At 36.3% G+C, this 18,387-nt stretch overlaps 1 protein-coding gene across 9 annotated transcripts in view; it reads left to right on the top strand.

The window, feature by feature from the left end:
* ARL13B (ADP ribosylation factor like GTPase 13B) overlaps window positions 1–14,447 on the top strand; it is a 47,319-nt gene extending 32,872 nt beyond the window's left edge. For 3 of the 9 annotated variants that reach the window (XM_054199025.1, XM_054199015.1, XM_054199035.1), the window contains exons 5-11: window positions 1,075–1,180; window positions 1,996–2,198; window positions 4,536–4,632; window positions 6,287–6,515; window positions 7,004–7,120; window positions 7,584–7,652; window positions 12,135–14,406. In XM_054199025.1, the coding sequence (XP_054055000.1) occupies window positions 1,075–1,180; window positions 1,996–2,198; window positions 4,536–4,632; window positions 6,287–6,515; window positions 7,004–7,120; window positions 7,584–7,652; window positions 12,135–12,211 (898 nt within the window). In that variant the 3' untranslated portion in view covers window positions 12,212–14,406. Of the gene's footprint in view, window positions 1–1,074; window positions 1,181–1,995; window positions 2,199–4,535; window positions 4,633–6,286; window positions 6,516–7,003; window positions 7,121–7,583; window positions 7,673–8,853; window positions 8,898–12,134 lie in introns of all 9 variants that reach the window. The other 6 variants (XM_054199044.1, XM_054199055.1, XM_054199081.1 and 3 more) reach the window with 6 other exon arrangements.
* The last annotated feature ends 3,940 nt before the right edge of the window (window positions 14,448–18,387 follow it).

The raw sequence follows: 18,387 nt of genomic DNA, 5'->3' as shown, positions 1-18,387 counted from the left end.
AAAAGGGGAATGGATTATCAAAGCCAGGGTGGGGGAGGAAGAACCTTGTGCTGTTTCTAGCTGTGCAGGCAAGTCAGCAAAGTTGATCATCATTAGGATGTAGGGGGTTTTGTCCCCAAACTGATGATAAGTATGTGAACCTTTTGGACCACAAATAGTTCTTAAGTCTGATGAAGAACGAGTGAGAATGGGTGTTTGAGAAGCTGTCTGCATGGTCTCCTTCATAAACTCTACTTGAAAGAAAAGACTAGATAATGAGGCTAGCATGTGAGGTTAATGGTGACAAGGAATGTTTTTTTTTGAGCTGTAGATGCAACACAGCTTTTTCTTTTAATATTTCTTTGAGGTTAAAACTCTCTTGGGAGTAAAATAATTAAGAACTGAGGCCAAAATACTGTGATTCTGGAAAATGGGAAAGAATAAGGTCTTAGATCAAACTGAGGTGCTGACAAGTTCTGCTAACTATGGAGTTATTTCCTACCATTGTTCCCTCCATGCGAGGAGTATGATAAATCCAAAGTACAAGCCTTGGCCTAACATTCCCTAAAAGCCAATTGACAATGACTTGAGATTTCAGAAGAAAGGCTATGATGTCTGGTTCCGAAACCATCTGCCATTGTGTTAATGGAAGCCAAATATTTGCGATTTTATCCATAAAGTTGAATCGAAGTTCTCTTGCCACAGAAGGGTTGATCGTGAAACAGTATTGTGTGGGGAAATGCACATAGATTGGGAAGTTGCAAAGTTCTGAACTTTGATTCATAGACTCCAACAGATTGTGCTGTCTAGCTTTAGATGTAGAACGATAGAGTCTTTTACATCCATCTTCTTAGCTGTAAAAAGTAATTGCTTTTTCTATGGGTGCTTAGTAATTATTTAATATTAGTATCTGTTGAATATAGTGCATGGACTAATGTGTTTATTAGGTAGAAAGAGCAATTAAGAAATAAATCTAAAACCAGACATTTTGTCTTTACTTTCTCCTTCCTCTTCTTCCAACCTTTGTCAAAAGGTTGGAGATGTGAGAATCTCTCAAGTCAGGATGCTCAGTGTTTCTTTTGATCTTTTCTTTAGGCTGGCAAATAAACAGGACAGAGAAGGAGCTCTGTCAGAAGCAGATGTAATCGAATCCTTATCTCTGGAAAAGCTTGTCAATGAACACAAGTGTCTATGTCAAATTGTAAGTATATTTTGAGATGCTTCATTTTCTAGTATATATATACATAATGCTTGCAATTAGGTGGGGGATTGTACCACATGGTGTAAAACTGAAACTAGAACCCTGGAATCCTGGCCAAGATACCGTACATATATCTGTTTTGCAAGCAATTCTCCTGTTCACCTTGGCATTCTGCTTATGGATCTGTTGAGGAAATTTTTACAACAAGGTTCTCAAAGTGTACCTGCTGGTTCACTCTGAAACCATGTAAGAAAAAATAATTACTGATGTGATTTAAAACTTTTTTAGTTGGACAGCAAGTTTAGTATTCCATCTCTTTAAAAAAGAAGCATGTCATTTTTTCCATTTTACTAGACAAATATAATACAGGCTGTTATAAAGCAGCGCAGAACAGAACATACATATTTGAGGTTGATAAATTATATTTCTATATAGATGCATAGATATGGATGTCTATAGAAACAGGTGTGCAAATATACATATATACACATAACAGGTGTGTGTATATGTAACAGGTGTATATATATGTCTATTTAGAGATAAACACGCAAACATGTTTTTCTGTGAGTATTCTAGTATTTTTGGAAAAAGACTGGAAATAATGAAATTTGGTAGAACTAATGTGATTTGTCTCTTGGCAAAAAAAGCACCTAAATTGACAGGAAACCTATATGCAGATTTATTTCCCATACTTCTCAGTGTTTTGCAAGATTCAGAGTAAGCAGTAGTTGTTTGGCTGAGTTTTTGCTTTCAGTCAAGGAATGTGATCTGAACGGCAAATAATTTTCCCCTCCTTCTTCTCCTTATATTTACAGGAACCTTGCTCAGCTGTCATGGGCTGTGGGAAAAAAATTGATAAATCAATAAAAAAGGGTTTATTTTGGCTTCTACATATCATAGCAAAAGATTTTGATGCCTTAAATGAGCGCATCCAAAGAGACACTACAGAACAAAAAGCATATGAAGAACAAAAGAAACTAGAACGAGCTGAGCGAGTGAGAAGGATACGAGAAGAAAGGTATTCTCTCTGTAATTTCTCCTACCTCCCTTTCCTCCCTTTCTCTAAGACATTGTTTCATTCTGTACATGGAGCTTATGGGAACCAAACTATCAAGGATTTAAAGCTTACAAGCCAAGAGCCTCCATATTAAAAGTAAGGACCTGAACGCTAAAAGCCTTTCTTTAAGACCTACAAGATTTTGCCTGGTTCACCCCCTTTATTTTATTCACTCTATGCTGGAAATGTACCACGAATGAGAATCGCAAGGTAGTTGTGGAATAAATTTGGCCTTGCTAATCTAACTTCCCAGGAGGCTAACCTACAAAATAAATCCTGTCATTTAATCTTAAATTACCTTCAAGTGTGTTCTAAAATTAACTTTTATTAACTTAACTTAGACTTTGTAACCTGTGGGTGAAACTTTATTCAACACTACACTTAATAAACTTATGGATATCCAGCAGGTGAGGCATGGAGGGCCTTAAGATGATGCATCGAGGGGAAGCGGGACACATAATTTATTACTTGCCTTCAGTGCCCTTTGTGGTGGTCATCAGCCCACCATGGTTCCTATTAGAGGCTGATGTGGGTCATTTTACAGGGGCATTCTTAGAAAATTCACTGAGCGCCCCTGTCTCCCCGTCTGCCTTATATGTGCAGAGATTTGCGAGTCTCAGTTACTGTATGAGAAGTAATTGTGAAGCTACTGTGAAGTGTCTTGGCTTGTACTCTTGCTGATTTGGTTTAGTTAAGCAAGTAAATTGCTTAAGCTCGTTTTAAACACCTGGAACTTGACACAGTCCTCATACATATTTCACAAAATTATAAAAAAAAATATGCATGTGCTGTTAGTTTGCCAAATGTCTCTGAATAGACAAAACCCTCTGACCATGTTGGATTTATGCCATGTTGAGAGGTGTAGCAAGGAGGACTGACTTTGAAAAGTGTCTCAAAGAGATTGTCTGACAATCTGGGCATTTTCCCTATATTTTGTTCCCACTCAGTAATTTTGATTGTATTTATTCACTGGAAGAATTGGTTGGGTCCAAACTGGATTAAAGGCTTACAAGTTTTGCTAAACTGTCCTTGTTTCTTAGAGGAATGCTAACTAGTAACTTCTGCTGGTTTTACCTGTAGCTGAGGACTTGTCTTGGATATAAGAGAGAGCATTAACTCTCATCTTGCTGTTTTGCCTCAAATCGGTTTCTTACTGTAAGAAACAGATTATTCTTTATTCAAGTGTAATTCTGTTTTATTATGTGCTTTAATAACTCCCCTGAGCGCTTTTAGTTCAGATTTGCTTTTCTGTTTTCTTAAAGTGCATTTCCTCAACAATATGTTAGTAGCAATAATCTTGTTTCAAATGGAAAACCAGAGAGAAGTAGTGCCAATAAGTTTTAACACAGCACTGGCCATTCCTTTCAAGAAATATGGTTTCAGGGGTAGATTGGTGACCTCCTTTGCGTTCCCTTCTGTGCCTCCAAACAATGGGGTTCCTTCCTCTCTCAGTACTTGCAGCTGTAAAGTAGGTGTTACAGTGACTTCCTAAGTGCAAGTACCGTCAGATCAATTGATGAAGTGTTTGATGAGCATATGATTTATTAATGATGTATTATTTAATAGATAGTAATTTAACATTTCTTACATAGAGATCTGGTGCATAAAAAATAACTAGTGCTGGTGCGCCAACAGTATACTGAGGATTAGGTGTTCTGAACTTTTGTATTGAAGCAAATATGATTCCCTAACTGTTACTACATAAACCAAACAGTCTAGCACTAGTTGTCCCTTATGTATATTAAGAGGAATCTAAAGTTATGAGGAGTGGAGGTGTATTAAAAATAGAATAAGAGGTTTTAGATAGTCTGGTTTCCCACCGCATTTTTTTTTAAATGATTGAATACCTTGAAACAAGTTATAAAAGATTACCACCGTGAAAATTTTAGTATACTGTTGGACAATCGAAACCTTCCAGTTATAGATGTATTCAGTCACGTATCCTGTCCTCAGAAACTGCTTCCACTTCCTGACGTGCTGATTGAACATTCTGGCACACAGCAGCATGTGTTTCTACCTCTGACATAATATATACTTGTGCTTTATTGATGTTCTGATCTGTCATTCTGATTTATGTAGAATGTTTTTCAAAATACAGAAGCACATTGTAAAAATCAGCGTGCATAAATTGGAGGATGAGTTAGATGACCTAATAAGTGTTCTCTATGATGTAAAACGTATAGCTTGGCTTCTTCATAATTCTTTGTTCATCCCCCCTCTTTCTACTCCTTCCCCCCAAAAAAACCCAACCCACCCCCCCCAAAACACTAAAACAACAACATAAACCCAATAACAAAGGGAAAGAGAAGAAGGAAGAAGTGTACCTGATGAGGAAGACCCTGAGCCTGGCAACTGTGAAAACCCCTTTCAGCCTATATCTGCTGTAATCTCTGAGGTAAGAGAATATATGTAAGTCTGGATTAATTTAGACCTACTGCTAACAAATGTCTGAGGGGTAATGGGAAAAATGGTTCATTTAAAAGAATTGTTCTAAGTCTGTCTGCACAACATTATTTATCTTTATTAATCTTGTCATTCTGAGGGTACAGCAAAGGGCTACAAAGATGGTTAGTGGGCTGTAACATCTCTTGTATGAAGAAAGGCTGAGGGATTTGGGTCTTTTCAGTCTGGAAAAGAGAAGACTGAGAGGCGACCTTATCAACACTTATAAATACTTAAAGGGTGGGTGTCAGGAGGATGGGGCCAGGATCTTTTCAGTGGTGCCCAGCGACAGGACAAGAGGCAATGGGCACAAACTTGAGCATAGGAAGTTCCACCTAAACATGAGGAGGAGCTTCTTTACTTTGAGGGTGGCAGAGCACTGGCACAGGCTGCCCAGAGAGGTGGTGGAGTCTCCGTCTCTGGAGACACTCAAAACCTGCCTGGACGCGTTCCTGTGCAACCTGCTCTAGGTGACCCTGCTCTGGCAGGGGGGTTGGACTAGATGATCTCCAGAGGTCCCTTCCAACCCCTGCCTTTCTGTGATTCTGTGAATCAATGTTTTCATGTTAAGAAAATCCCCTATTACGGATTCAGGCAGAAAAAGTTTTGTAGCCACAGTAAAATAAGGGTATTGTAAACAGATGACTGAACACATTTCCTAATTAGACTATTGGATATTCAGGGTTGGAAAATATTCAAGGGTTATTAGTTTCTTGTAAAATGTTTTAGTGATGTAGTGAGTCACATGAAATATCACTGACTACTTCAATTATTTAGATTTCTGAGTATAACCTGAGACAATTGAGAAGTTTTCTTAGCTTTGAAATATGAAAAGCATATTAATATATAAAGTTTCCTTAACCTGTGTTTCTGAGTTCAAGTAGTTCTTATTTATTATACCATATCTTTTTATTCAGTTGACTTGAGATAGGTAATATAATATCAAGAAACATAAATTCTCAGTGACTTTTCCAGTAAGTAATTTGCTTCTCCCCAGGACAAAAGCATGCATATCCATATATCTTGCAAAGTCAGCTACAGGAACAATAATACACTTTATAATAACATACAGGGTAAGAAGAGAAGGGTATAGTTGTGATTATTGGAGAGATGGTGATCTACTGTTTCATTGAGTCTGTATGACACAATTGGTATTTGACCAAATCATGGTAGCACTTTCTGGGTACTTAAACTCTGTGTGTGTGTGTACTTATTTATTTTTAACTAAAACATTTAAAAAAAAAAAGTTAAGAGGAAGAAATTAGGAGTTTTCTAACCTTTTGCTCAGGACTGTTGATGTTGTTTATATAGCTTGCATTTTTTTTTTGCCATATGACCAAAAACAAAGCAAGAAAACAGGCTATAAACCTAAAGATCATTTCTTTTGCTCTTAATCCTTCCTTCTGCCCCACCAACCCCCCCCGCCAGCTTCCTCTGGGCAGGATATTGGAAATTTAATTTCTTCAACAATTTGAAAATGCTTTCTATGCTAGATGTGTGACAGAAAAATATGTTAGGAATATTTTGATTTTTAAAATAACCTTCCTGTCTTATTAATCAGTTTACAGCATTAGAAGTTTTAAAAAAAATCTTACACTTTTTGTTAGAATGAAAAACAAATGGAAAAGGAAAAGAAGCGGCAAAGGTTGGAGACTGAAAAGGCTACAATTGTCTTGAAATCGCAAACAGAGCAAGAACAAATGGATGCCCAGAACTTCTCAAGTAGCAGTAGCCAAAATACAAATGATAGTAGACTAGAAACATGCAATTCTACAACTACACAGATTTTGCAGCATGAAGAAGGGAATGAGCAAGCCTCAGAATGCCTTGACTCAGGTAAAACTGCTTCCTTTTAATGTGTCATTTAATGTTATTTTTCACCTAGCTCTTCCCTCTCTCTGTATTATTTTTCATGATACTGCACATCAATTTAATCTATTGAAAACACAAAAATACACCATTAGGTTATTGTATTGGAAAATATGTTTCAAAAAAGTGTGTGTTTGTTGGTGTGATTGATACTGTAGCTGAAACTAGGTTAATTTTTATCATAATTGAATATGTGGTCCACTTTCTATCAGTACCAAGCTAAGTTGAATTTCTTTATTAAAACATAGAGTTTGCATATATTTTATGCTTACCGTTTATTTTCTATAGCAAAATGTTGTGTAAATTTTACATTTTACATTTCACATGCTTTTGTGTATAACTTTGGACTGAAAATGCTGATGCATCTCACCCTAACAATTGTATTAAAAGATGATCTAATATATTCTCTGAATATAACTGTATGGTATGTAATGTTTTATTTCTGTTTGATATAGATAACAGTAAGAAAAAAAATAAGAAACCAAAATTAAAAAGGGGCCACAGAGTAGAACCTGTTAATGCAGAAGATGCTGTTCCCAAAAATCCTACGCCACCACCGTCTCTTCCACCAGGTAAGTGTCCTAACAAACAATAATCGATGTCTCAATTTGTGGTTATTAGGCCTTTAAAGTATTCATTTGTGAATGATGAAACTGGAATGGTCTTTATACAGAGATATGCTACTAAACCTTACCCTTCAGGAAATTCTTGATGCAGTTTCACACTTCATGGTATGAACTTTCAGCAGTATTGATTTGATCCAATCTGTGTAGGGGAAGATGTTATTGTTTTCAAAAAAAAAAAAAAAAGAGTCAGAGACTTGACTGCTCACTGATGAAAAGTGATTAAAAATATCAATATTTTTAAGGATAAATCAGTTTAAAGTATTTCATCATTATTTACCATATATACAATATATTACATACTTTTGGCATTTCTAAATGCTTTGATTTCTCCCAGAGAACTGGCTTCCCTACATTTCATCAGAATCAGGTGCAGTTGTGGCATGTTTTGACTCTCTTTGTTTTTCTTTAGTTGGCTGGGGAACTCCCAAACTTAATAGACTTCGAAAACTTGAGCCTCTTGGTGAAACACATCATGCTGGTAATTGAAAATATTTTGGGGTTTGTACTTTTTAAAAGCATTCTCCATTGTTCATTCACTTCTACATTCATTTCATTCTTCATCTTTTTTTAATTTCTTCATGCTAATTTTTATTGACCAAAAGCTAACTCTTTTGCTTAGCAGAAAGCATCTTTTTGATTTTTCAAGTCTTATTTATTTTTTTACCAAAAAGAACGTGGTCTCTCAGATTCCCTTACAAAGTTTAAAGTGGCACGGCATATCAGAAGCTATTATTGATCTGAAGTTATTTGCACAGCAGCATGCACCTACATATTATGTGTCATATAACAGAGAGTAACAGGACCACTTACTTTAAGAGTTCAAACACATATTGCATGTAGACAGTTCATCATTATCTGATGCAAAGGGGACGGAAGCTGGGTTTGGGTACTGCAAGAAGTCTGAGGTACTCAGCAGAGAAGATACTGCGGAAACACCTAAGTAGGACTGCAGAGATCTGGCAGGGCTTATTAATTTGGGATCCATAGTGACTCTTCCACATCCAGGCTGGTTCTGTGCTAAGCTGCCTGCAAGGAGAGGCGTCAGTGATAAAGCTTGGGATCTGCTACTTTACCTGAAGAGCCACTGTGCCTGAAAGTTCATAAACTGATAGGATAAATAAGTTTAATAACTGGAAATGTCATGGTGTAGTAGGTAGATTCTTGATTTCTCTCTTCAATAATGACTATTTTCTAATTTTTGGAAGATCGTGGAAGATTTTCATATGCTCATACTGCATCTTTTTTCAGTTTTAAATGATAATGTCTTCATTTACATTACATTTCTATTTTTCAAATTTTGAAAAGCCGAGTGAAGATGGAGTAATATGAGATGAGGATGACCAAACTAAAGCAATGGGAACACTTAAACAGATTGAACAAGAAGAACGTTAATTGAGAAACTTACAGAGAAAGGAGCTCAGTGTGGCTGTAGTGATCCTTGAGCTTAACCCTGACTTGAACTGATTGTACTACTGTCATGTAATACAGCGCCATGCGGACATACCTGCTGAGGTTCTGACGCAACAGAACATTGGAGCTTCTCCGCCAAAGAATCCTAAAAGATGCCTAAAGAGGAATTAAGTTCTCTAGAGACCAGACATTTATTTTTCACAGGAGCATGTGCAAAAATGTAATTTGTAGTCTTAATCATAAAACCATCTTGCTCTTTTTTTTTAAAGGCATATAGAGAGAAGGCGGCAAGAAAGAAAAGCCTGATGAAGAGGTAGGGAGGGGAAGAAAGGGAAGGGGTGTTACTCAATTTTTACCTGTGCCTAAGGGAGGTGTTGCATTTTGTAGCAAGAGCATGGGTGGGACAAAGAGGGAAGAAACTGCTTAAGCTAGGTTCCCTACTCACAGCTGTGTAAGTTAATAACCTGAGATCTGTATTAATTTAGTCCATTTGTAACATAAGAATAATCATTAAAGTGTTTTGGAATCTAACAATGGAAAAGATGTTGGTAGGGGAATGATCTCTAGACCAGAGTTGTAACCATTGAGATCAGAGGAAACTTGGAGTGCTCAGAACTTTGCAGCTGAATGTAAGACCTTGCCTGCTCTTTTCTGAGATACTTTTTTTTTCAGGAATTTTGAGACACTCACAAGATTCACACAGATATAGAAAATCTGAGAAAGCAAGAAAACATATATTAGGAAAGCACTATTTATAAATTAAAAAAGCTCTTCAAACTCACGGTCCAGCATTGTGAAACCTTTAGTTAGGTCCTGATATCCAAGAGCGTGAATTACTTATTTTGCTTAAAGCAGTTGTTTTTTTACTCAGATCATTTGAGAGACATAGAATCATTTAGCTTGGAAAGAACCCTTAAGATCATTGAGTTCAACCGTTAACCTAACAGTACCAAGTCCAGCTTGCACTGATTTTAGCTTGCCATCTCTCCTTGCCTGTTTTCTGTCACACAACAGTGTTTTTCAGTTACTTTTTATATATTTTGCAGACAGAGAGCCTGCTCCTGCTTGGAAACTCATTCGAGTTTTCCTAAGACCAGTGGAGCCTACCTTTGATCCATTTTTTAAAATATTCCCAGAATTGCATCTTTCTGAAAACCAGCTTCTTTTTGGTTGTCCCTTCCGCAAAGAAATCAGTTCACATTATTGGGGGGTGGTGAGGGTGTCCAGCTTTGCCCATAATTCACTGGAAAGGTGGTTTTAAAAGTTTTTCAGGCATTCAACCTTTGTGAAATAAAATGGCCTGGTTTCCTTATTGGTTTCATGATTAATTGGTATAAATGTCTTGAAAGCACGATTTGCAGTGAAAGCTTAAAGTTTTGTTTGTTATTTTTTTTTCATTTCCTTTAGTAAGGCTTTCTTTTCTGTGGGATTTTTGAATTCTCTGAGGTGAATTGTTTTCTATAGTGATTCTGTTGAACAATTTTCTGTTATTGGCCAAGTGGCTGAAAAGCCTTTGTATATGGGGCAAATGAGCACCTACCTGCATGTAGACCAGGCTGTAAAACCTCAGTTCCTGTAGGGTGTCCAGTAGATGCTGTTGTCGAGACTCCAGGTAAAATTGTTAGTGTCCGTAAGAGGAAGGAAAGAAAAAAAGTATTTAACAGTCTGCTTTTAAAAGTTTAAGGAGCCTTGGTTATGCATAGACATTATTTTCAGGAGTACTCTCCAAAGTCTTTGTCCAAGACTGTAACAATAAAACATTTGATAGCTCCTCAACATTAGTCAAGAAGCCCCCTTAAGCTTCAAAACAGGTGTGACTTTTTGTAGCGTTGATTTCTGCAAGTCCATGAAAAAAACACAGGAACGGGTGTTTCTTAGTATTTCCATGCATTCTAGTACAGATCTTTGTGAGTTAGGATAGCAGTTATTCCTTTTTTTTTTTTGAAGTGTCACAGGTAAGTGGTGTAGACCTTGCTGCTGAAATATATAAAACTAGTGTAGTGTGAGCTGAAACAACCTCCAAAGGTCTGGTTTTTAATGCGAGGTGCTCTCAGAGACATAAATCTGTCTTAATGATTTGATGTGCAAACTGAAAAATTTAAGTGTTGGTGAGCAGGCTATTTAGTATATATATTGAGTCATTTTTCTGTCTTTCTGAGCAGAGAACATTACGTTGGATGTTTAGGCAGAGTTAACAGGCAGTAGAGTCAATTATATAAATCTTTAATTATACACTTATTTTCACTAAAGACTGCAATTTTTCCAGTCATGCTAATGATTCTAGCACAACACTAGGTATGAGTGCCTATTTATTGTCACTGGAGGATACATTTGCAAGAACGATAAATCTCTCCCATTATAGGAGGTAAAATTGCCTGGCAGTCCTAAAATTGTTTGCCAGACCTCAAGAAACTGACTAATAAAAACATCCATTGTACAGGTTTTCATTTACCCTATAATCATTTGTTACAGTTTTGTTGCTTTTCACATGCCGCTGTAACACTGAATTAGCTCTATTAAAATCAAATGATTTACAACAATAATATAAAAGCGTTATTATTTTGCTGATTAAATGTAAGGATAACTAACACCTTGAACCTACAGACATATAAACATATTCTTAGAGTAATGGAACCCAACTTGCTTGCTTTTGTTAATTTTAGCTTGGGAATACAATTTTAACGCAAGTTATTGCCTATGTAGAACAAGTGGAATTAATTTTCTTGGAAAATTACGAATTATTAAAGTTGAATTTTGTGTTGGCAAGCCATCGAGGCTTTGTTGCGGAGGAAATTGTATAAACAAAACTGAGATTTGAATGCTTCAAAAAGCTGCTTTTATTTTTTCTTGATATCTACCTATTTCCTCTTACCATCTTTCATGATATTATTTTGCTTGTGAAATGCTTTGCATGTACCAGTCTGCATGGTTTGGGGTTTTTTTTTATATCAGTTACAAATGTTTGAGGATACTTGTTATTCTCCTCTGGTGTACTCAATAACTTTGTCTTAGAGAATTTTACTACTTTAAACTCCTTTATTGACAAAAGGAAATATTGCGCTTTTATCTAAAAATTCTTAATGTAGTTATTTTAGAAAATTAGCATGGCTTTCAATATAGATGCCATGCATAAATGGTCCCAAAATTTTGGATGCTGCATGGCGTTACTGTCACTTAAAACTTTGTTGTAATGCAGATTTGAGTACAGTAACATTCAAATTTTAATACTTCATTTTTTTTCGATTGTTAATTTGTACACTTTGGATGCCCTTCCTTTTTTTAGGGATGTTTACAGGTTATCTCTGGGCTTGATCTTGCAAATGCTGACGCATATATAACAAAATGTAATTAAACCCTATTTCGGCCAATACACCTCCACACAATTAACACTATATCTGAAAGTTGCTTGTAGGAATTAGCTCTAAACTTGTAGGCTACCTAGCTTTCATCACGGAAGCAAGGTTTTACCTTATTTAAACAGCCTTTAAGCAAGGGAGATGGTAAATAACAGATTAATGTGGGTTTGCTTCTCTCACGTTTCTCTATGCAGATTTCTACGGAAAGCCTCTGCCCCCGCTGACTATACGCCAAAGACCCAACGGCGATACCCATGATGTCATTGCTTAACTGGATCACAAATAGCATTTTAAAAAAAATCTATCAATCAGAAACATTTTTTGCTCTTGAAGGAAAATTTTTAAAATGGCAGTCTGTCAGCTTGTTGCAAAATAACTTGGTGGCAAATAAACATGGAGTTCATTTTATCGTACTTAGTTGATGAGACTTCGTCATTTACTTTTCACATCACCAGCTCTTCTTCAGGATTTAGCATGAAATGAAGAAAGGTCTATGTGTCTATGGATGCTCATGTGAACGTGGTATGGAATATTTATTGGGTTTACTTGTGAAAATTCGTAGCTGTAAACCTGAAGAAAAATACCATCAAGATCACATAATACTGGATTGTATGTTCTCACTAAGACCTTTCTCCAGGTGCCGCACATCGTTGGTATTTTTGCAGCTAATAAATAAATGATTCTAAAGCATTTTATAAGATTCATGTATGATAGAGTGAATGTAGGAAGGTTATGCAACAAATATTGAATATATTTTTCTAACTTTTTATAAAATTATTTTAAAGTTTTAGTGGACACACGTACCTACTACCAATAAAATGATACCTAGAAAGCGTTAGAAAGCTGATAGTCAAATGCATACAAGCAGAGTATGTTTGACTCTTATGTTTCTCTTACAGTAGCAATACCACTTATTAGAGATTACATTACCAGATGCATATTTTGTATTTCTGGCAATCTGAAGGGGGAGGAAGGTAGAAAGGGAAGTTTAAAATAAATACATTTTATACAAAATTATTCCGTTTGAATTGTCTGAAAGTTTTCTTAAGTGTTGTTTTCTTTGTTTTGTTAACTGATTTTGGCATAGGTAAAAAAATGCAGTTGGAAAAATAGAGCTGAATATTGTATTGTCTACTACATCGTACAAGAAAATTGCACATAGTGAAAGTTTTGCACTAATTCAGTCCTCAATTCTGATGGAAAACTGAATCACCCAGTATGCGTATAAGCTCCAGCACTTTTTAATCTTGATAATACTAAAACACCACCTTGAAAGCAAAAGAAACTCTAAATTATTAAGGACTTACATAATATTTTCATGTCATGTGTTAATTTTACATTAAAAAAAAAATCACATACAAGTGATACATAAACAACAAGGGTTACAGTTGGATAAATCTCTATTTAAATGTTCTGTATGTGCTATTCTTCCTCTTATATTGGAAACAACCATTGGTATATTATGCAAAGGTAATGCCATTTAGTTACAGGAAGGATGAAACTCCCATTCAAAGGTTTTTTGAAGAAACATTACTTGATTATTTTCTATTACGCTCTCAGTCTTCCATAACATGTTACTACCAAAAGATTTTAGTAGATGTTTAAAACAATGCAAGGTATATATTCAGCATTTTGACATTAGAAATCTTTACCGTATACCCCTTAGAGCCATGAGTTACACAAATAAATATCTACCATATTAATTGAAATTAAATTATTAACTAAGATTTTTAAAGAGTACGTTTGAGTGGGGGAAGAAAATAATCAGTTTTAGGAATATTAAGTTTGGAATGGGTGGAGAGGCATATTCCAAGTTTGCTAGTTTAGTGTAAGGATGAAACAATTTGTATGTGACTGCGAGCATAAGAATACTTTTGTTGTGTTCTAATTGTGTAACGTGGTTCAGTTTGATTATTCTCAGGATTTAGTCATTTTCACTTCAAACACACACAATATGAAGTGGAGAGGGGGGCTGCATAAAAGCTTACTTGTGCAATCTCAATCTTACTATCTTTAGCTATGTTACCACTTATATTTTTTGGCTTAAAGGCTCTAAATTTGCAAGCTTATTTTTTTACAGCTTCAGTTTCTAGAAAAGTATTACCCTAATCTAAATCTAAAATAAATCTAAAATAAATTAATGGAAGTCTTTATTAAAAATAAAGCTGAATACTGCTGTGGAAACAAAATTTGAGAAATGGAAATGGAAGATGTTGATACTTATATGTGAAATATGTGTTATGCGTGTTGTGTATGTGAACACATGTATCAGTTTTGTTTCTGCTTTTAAAATAAATTTTACCAATATATTACCAAAGTACTAAAAAATGTTTCATACGGTTTTGTTTATTAATATGTAATTATTTACTACAGTAATTTTTTCAGTAATTTATAGTACCTTAACTTTTTATTTGCTCATGATAACATTTATGTATAGAATAAAACTAATGCACCAGCATCAACATGTTTCCCATATTATCATAAATTACAATTTTTGGAAGCAAGTATAGTCATAAATGCTTAATGGCTGCAAGTCTCATTTACATTGCTAAAATGTATGAAATAGAGACCTTATAGACAGAATCTTTGTGTATTTTTACAACTGCAATGTGATCACATTTAGAATATATTGACAGATTGGCACTAAGTTATGTATATATGTATACACTTAAAGTGCTTTGATGGTGCACGTAGTATTTGAGAGGTGGTAAGTTGCACAGTTGTAAGTTGAGAGGTAATAATTATTGCACAAATTAGAAGATTTCGTCAAGTTCTGATGCTTTTCGTTGACAATAAGGTCACTTTCAAAATGTATCAGTGCATTCAGCTAAGAGTATTTGTACTTAAATACACGAGCGGTAAGTAAACAGAAATACGCTACATGAGCAGAACATTTTGCATTATCTATGTGCCCCACTAAATAGATTTTAGATAAAAATTTTTAAAGGTAAATTAAATGTACCTTCTAAGATAGGAATAATAATTTTCATGAGCTGAATTAGTGTAAAAGGTAATCAGTGCTTCAAAGTGAGTCATTCTCATTGTTTTCTTCCTTTTTAGTCAAAACATAGAATTCACAGAAGGACCTTACACAGAGATTCAAAGGTTTTAAATAGAAAGTGATAACTATAATTGTCTTATTAAAGGTAGGTATATTTGATATCCATTAGGTTTAGTTTCACATCTGTGATGTGGTGTCTCCATATGAATAATGCACAGTAAGCGAGGGACGCTGATACTGAGGTGAGACAAAAGCACTGCGATTTCAAAGCTATTTGATAATCTTGTGAGATTTCTATTTCAATTCCACAGCCCTCATGGAGAATTAGAAAGCTTTAGAAGATTTACCTGCAACAGACAGCTGATGCCAGCTTTCTAATGGCCCTCTCGGGAGCCCTGGTTACAAGGATCAAGATGGGAGCAGCAAAGTGCCCGCAGAGGGGCCGACGAGGCAAGTGTAACTGGTGATCCTGGGGCACACCAGTCAGCCCACACCCACGCTACCAGTGGGGCTGTGGAAGCTCCTGTGCAACAGGCTTTAAACCCGTGTTATCTCTCAGCTTCTGGGCTGTGAATTCTGTATGAGCTTTGTAAAGGTTGCAGTGATTATTCTTTCCTTGAAACCCAAAGAACCGTAACTCTATCCTCTGGAGGCCTATCTGTCACTTAAAAATGGATTTCTCAGTTTTGCTATTGTAGATGACTTTTAAAATTAGGTTGCCACAAGTGGTCTCGTTACAATTTTCTTCTCCAGAAGAAACCAGTATATGTCCTGAGAACAGTTATTTTTGCATATAATGTCGCATTAGAAAAGATTAATGGACAGTATCAAAGCAAGCAGCATAGGTTGTTGTTTTTTTTTTTCTTTAAATAACATTCAAACAGTAGTTTTTCCACTAAGATATTCCAGTATTTTAGTTGAAGGGTTAGTACTTGTAACTTCAGGATGCCACCCACTAACTTTGCCTTACTGTCAGCTTCCTAGCTTCTGGAATTCATTCAACTTATTTACTATTTTGAGCAGAAGATAACCCACAGTATTTCAATAGATGCATCTGTAAATGGAGTGAGGAACTACATTTCAGAAGTGAGTATAATTTGAGACATGTTTGTCTTGGGACAGAAGAATCTCTTTCTTGTTTGGTTGGTTTTGTGAGGGTTTTTGGAGGTGGGTGTTTGGGTTTTTTTCTGTTTTCTCCCCCTACTGTTCACATAAGCTGTATATTCTTACGTGGGATTGCTCTGGCAACTGCTCTATGGTAGCAAAATCTGTGCTTTCCAGAAGATTTTAGGAAAATGGACCATGGAATGGTTAGCAATCTGTGTATACTTCCCAGCGAATATGAATTTAAGAGCACTTCAGATTCTCTTCTTGGGGCTAGTAGAAAGACTGAGAGGGGGAAAAGTTGAGTGAGAATGAGTAACAAGAAATGAAGTCCTTGCATCAAGCCAAGTATGTGGGTTAAGCTGTGAAGACCAAAAAAGCCAGGTGAGCCTGAGTAAGGTGCTACTGAAATAATTATTCACTGATAAGCAACTAAATAATGGACTGAAGGACTGAGAAAGAGTAGGGGACTCAGGATTGTGAAGTGTTTACATACATGTAAAAATTTTCTTCAGAAGGTAGTAGATTACGCAGACCTCAATCCGATGCTTAGTCAGTCTTCCACCATGTTTGCATTTGCTACTGCAAAAAAGCAATGTCCTAAAATTTATCACGAAGAGAAATACAGTCTTAAAAAAGCTTCCCAAAGAGTACTACATCCCAACAGCATTAATTCACATGATCTTCTAATCTACATATTTTTTTATCCTAAAAGTCAGGCTGCCCAAAACTTTGATCTCCATAAAATCTAGCAAGCTTTTGCTAAGTCTGTCCTAATACAACAAACGTGGAGAATATGTTTGCTTGTTAATTTCTAAATTACTATATAATAATAGTGAAGACTCAGAATTTGTGCTTGCTCCAGGAAGTTGTGGACACGTGAAACTGAAGAGCAAAAGTCACAGTAATGGCCAGTCTTTTCTGTTCGCTAGGCTCAGAGGATTTTAATGGTGGTGGTGGTATTTCTGAATATTGACTTGCTAATTTTAAGACATTTCAGCCATCCTCCACTCCCCGAAAGTATCAGGGAACGATTGGGCATACACTGTGTCATCTTCCTTTGCTTTCCAGAATGCAAGGACATGCTTAGAAAACCCAAGCTTGAAATAAGGTAACTTAGGCTTAAAGGAAATGTGTTAGCTTAAGAGAATTGTGGACTGAGGTTATACTGGAGTTGTGGAGATACCATGGATTTTGCAGAAATGAGATACAGTTTGTGGTTTAACAGGGCATCCAGGCATGCAAGTGGTCACTTACCGTGGCAAGCGCAGTTGCTTAGGTGACAGGAATCACTTAGTTTTGGATTGCTTTTTATTAAGAGGATGTCACTCCTGTACAGTTCCTGTACAGACAGTAGCCTGCCTTTCAAAATGTACTGAAGTTATTCTCCCAGAGTCAACCCGTCTCTTCAATAGCATACAGGAGAGATACAGGTTGCAGTAGCATTTTTACTGTTTTGTTGCAGTTCATCTGTTTGTGTTGGTGTTGCTGCTAGTGAACAAACTGTTTAATTTAAGTCCTTTCTTTGCTTCTGAGGTGTTGCAAATCTTACTGGTTTCAGACACATTAAGCAACACTGATGGCACCATCTACAAGTAGAATATAGCCCTAGATTTAGGGGAATGTGACTTGGCATACTTTTCTGTTTTATTGGTACAGTAAAATTCAATTATTGTATGTATTTGCTTATATGTTACTGGTCTTGGCAGAATTACAGCCGCAGAGGACTGTACTTTTTAGACCACTCTTGTTCTGTATCTGTTGGTACAACTCGTGTATCAAAAAGCTTTTCTGGTTTCCTTTCACGTTTGATAGGTAGGAGGTCTCCATTTTGCCTACTGGCTCTTTGTCAGGATCCTGATTGAAACATTTTAAATGTTTCAAGTTTGATGGTAATTTGCATGAGGTTTGCATAAACGTTCTTGGTCTTCATTAGTCAGTGCCTGAAACTCAAATATTTATCTACATGATAGCACTCCTGCCTTTATCTTTGCACGCTTTTCCAGCCTGGATTTCAGAGGCCGGTTTCGGGGCGCAGGAGCTGCGTGAGCAGCCATTAATTGAAAGTACAGTTAATCAAACTGGCCATTTCCACAGGGGTTGCTCTTACTGAAGGAGTCGGGAAATGCTGGGGGACAAGCGAGGTTTTGAGAGAGAGAAAAAGAGGGTACGTGGTGACTTTGTTTTGCTAGGCCATGACGACTGCAGCAAGAGATGACAGAGAGCAAGACGGTCTTTCTCATGGAAGGGCTTTGCAGGTCTCCAGGCGAAGGGCTCGGAAGAGGAGCTGCACGAGAACTTCGGCAGCCTCAGATTTTAGTGCTGCTAAGCCAAGTTACAGT

Source organism: Rissa tridactyla, chromosome 1 (genome assembly GCF_028500815.1).
Source record: "Rissa tridactyla isolate bRisTri1 chromosome 1, bRisTri1.patW.cur.20221130, whole genome shotgun sequence".
NCBI lineage: Eukaryota > Metazoa > Chordata > Aves > Charadriiformes > Laridae > Rissa > Rissa tridactyla.
This window is presented reverse-complemented; position numbering and strand designations above follow the sequence as displayed.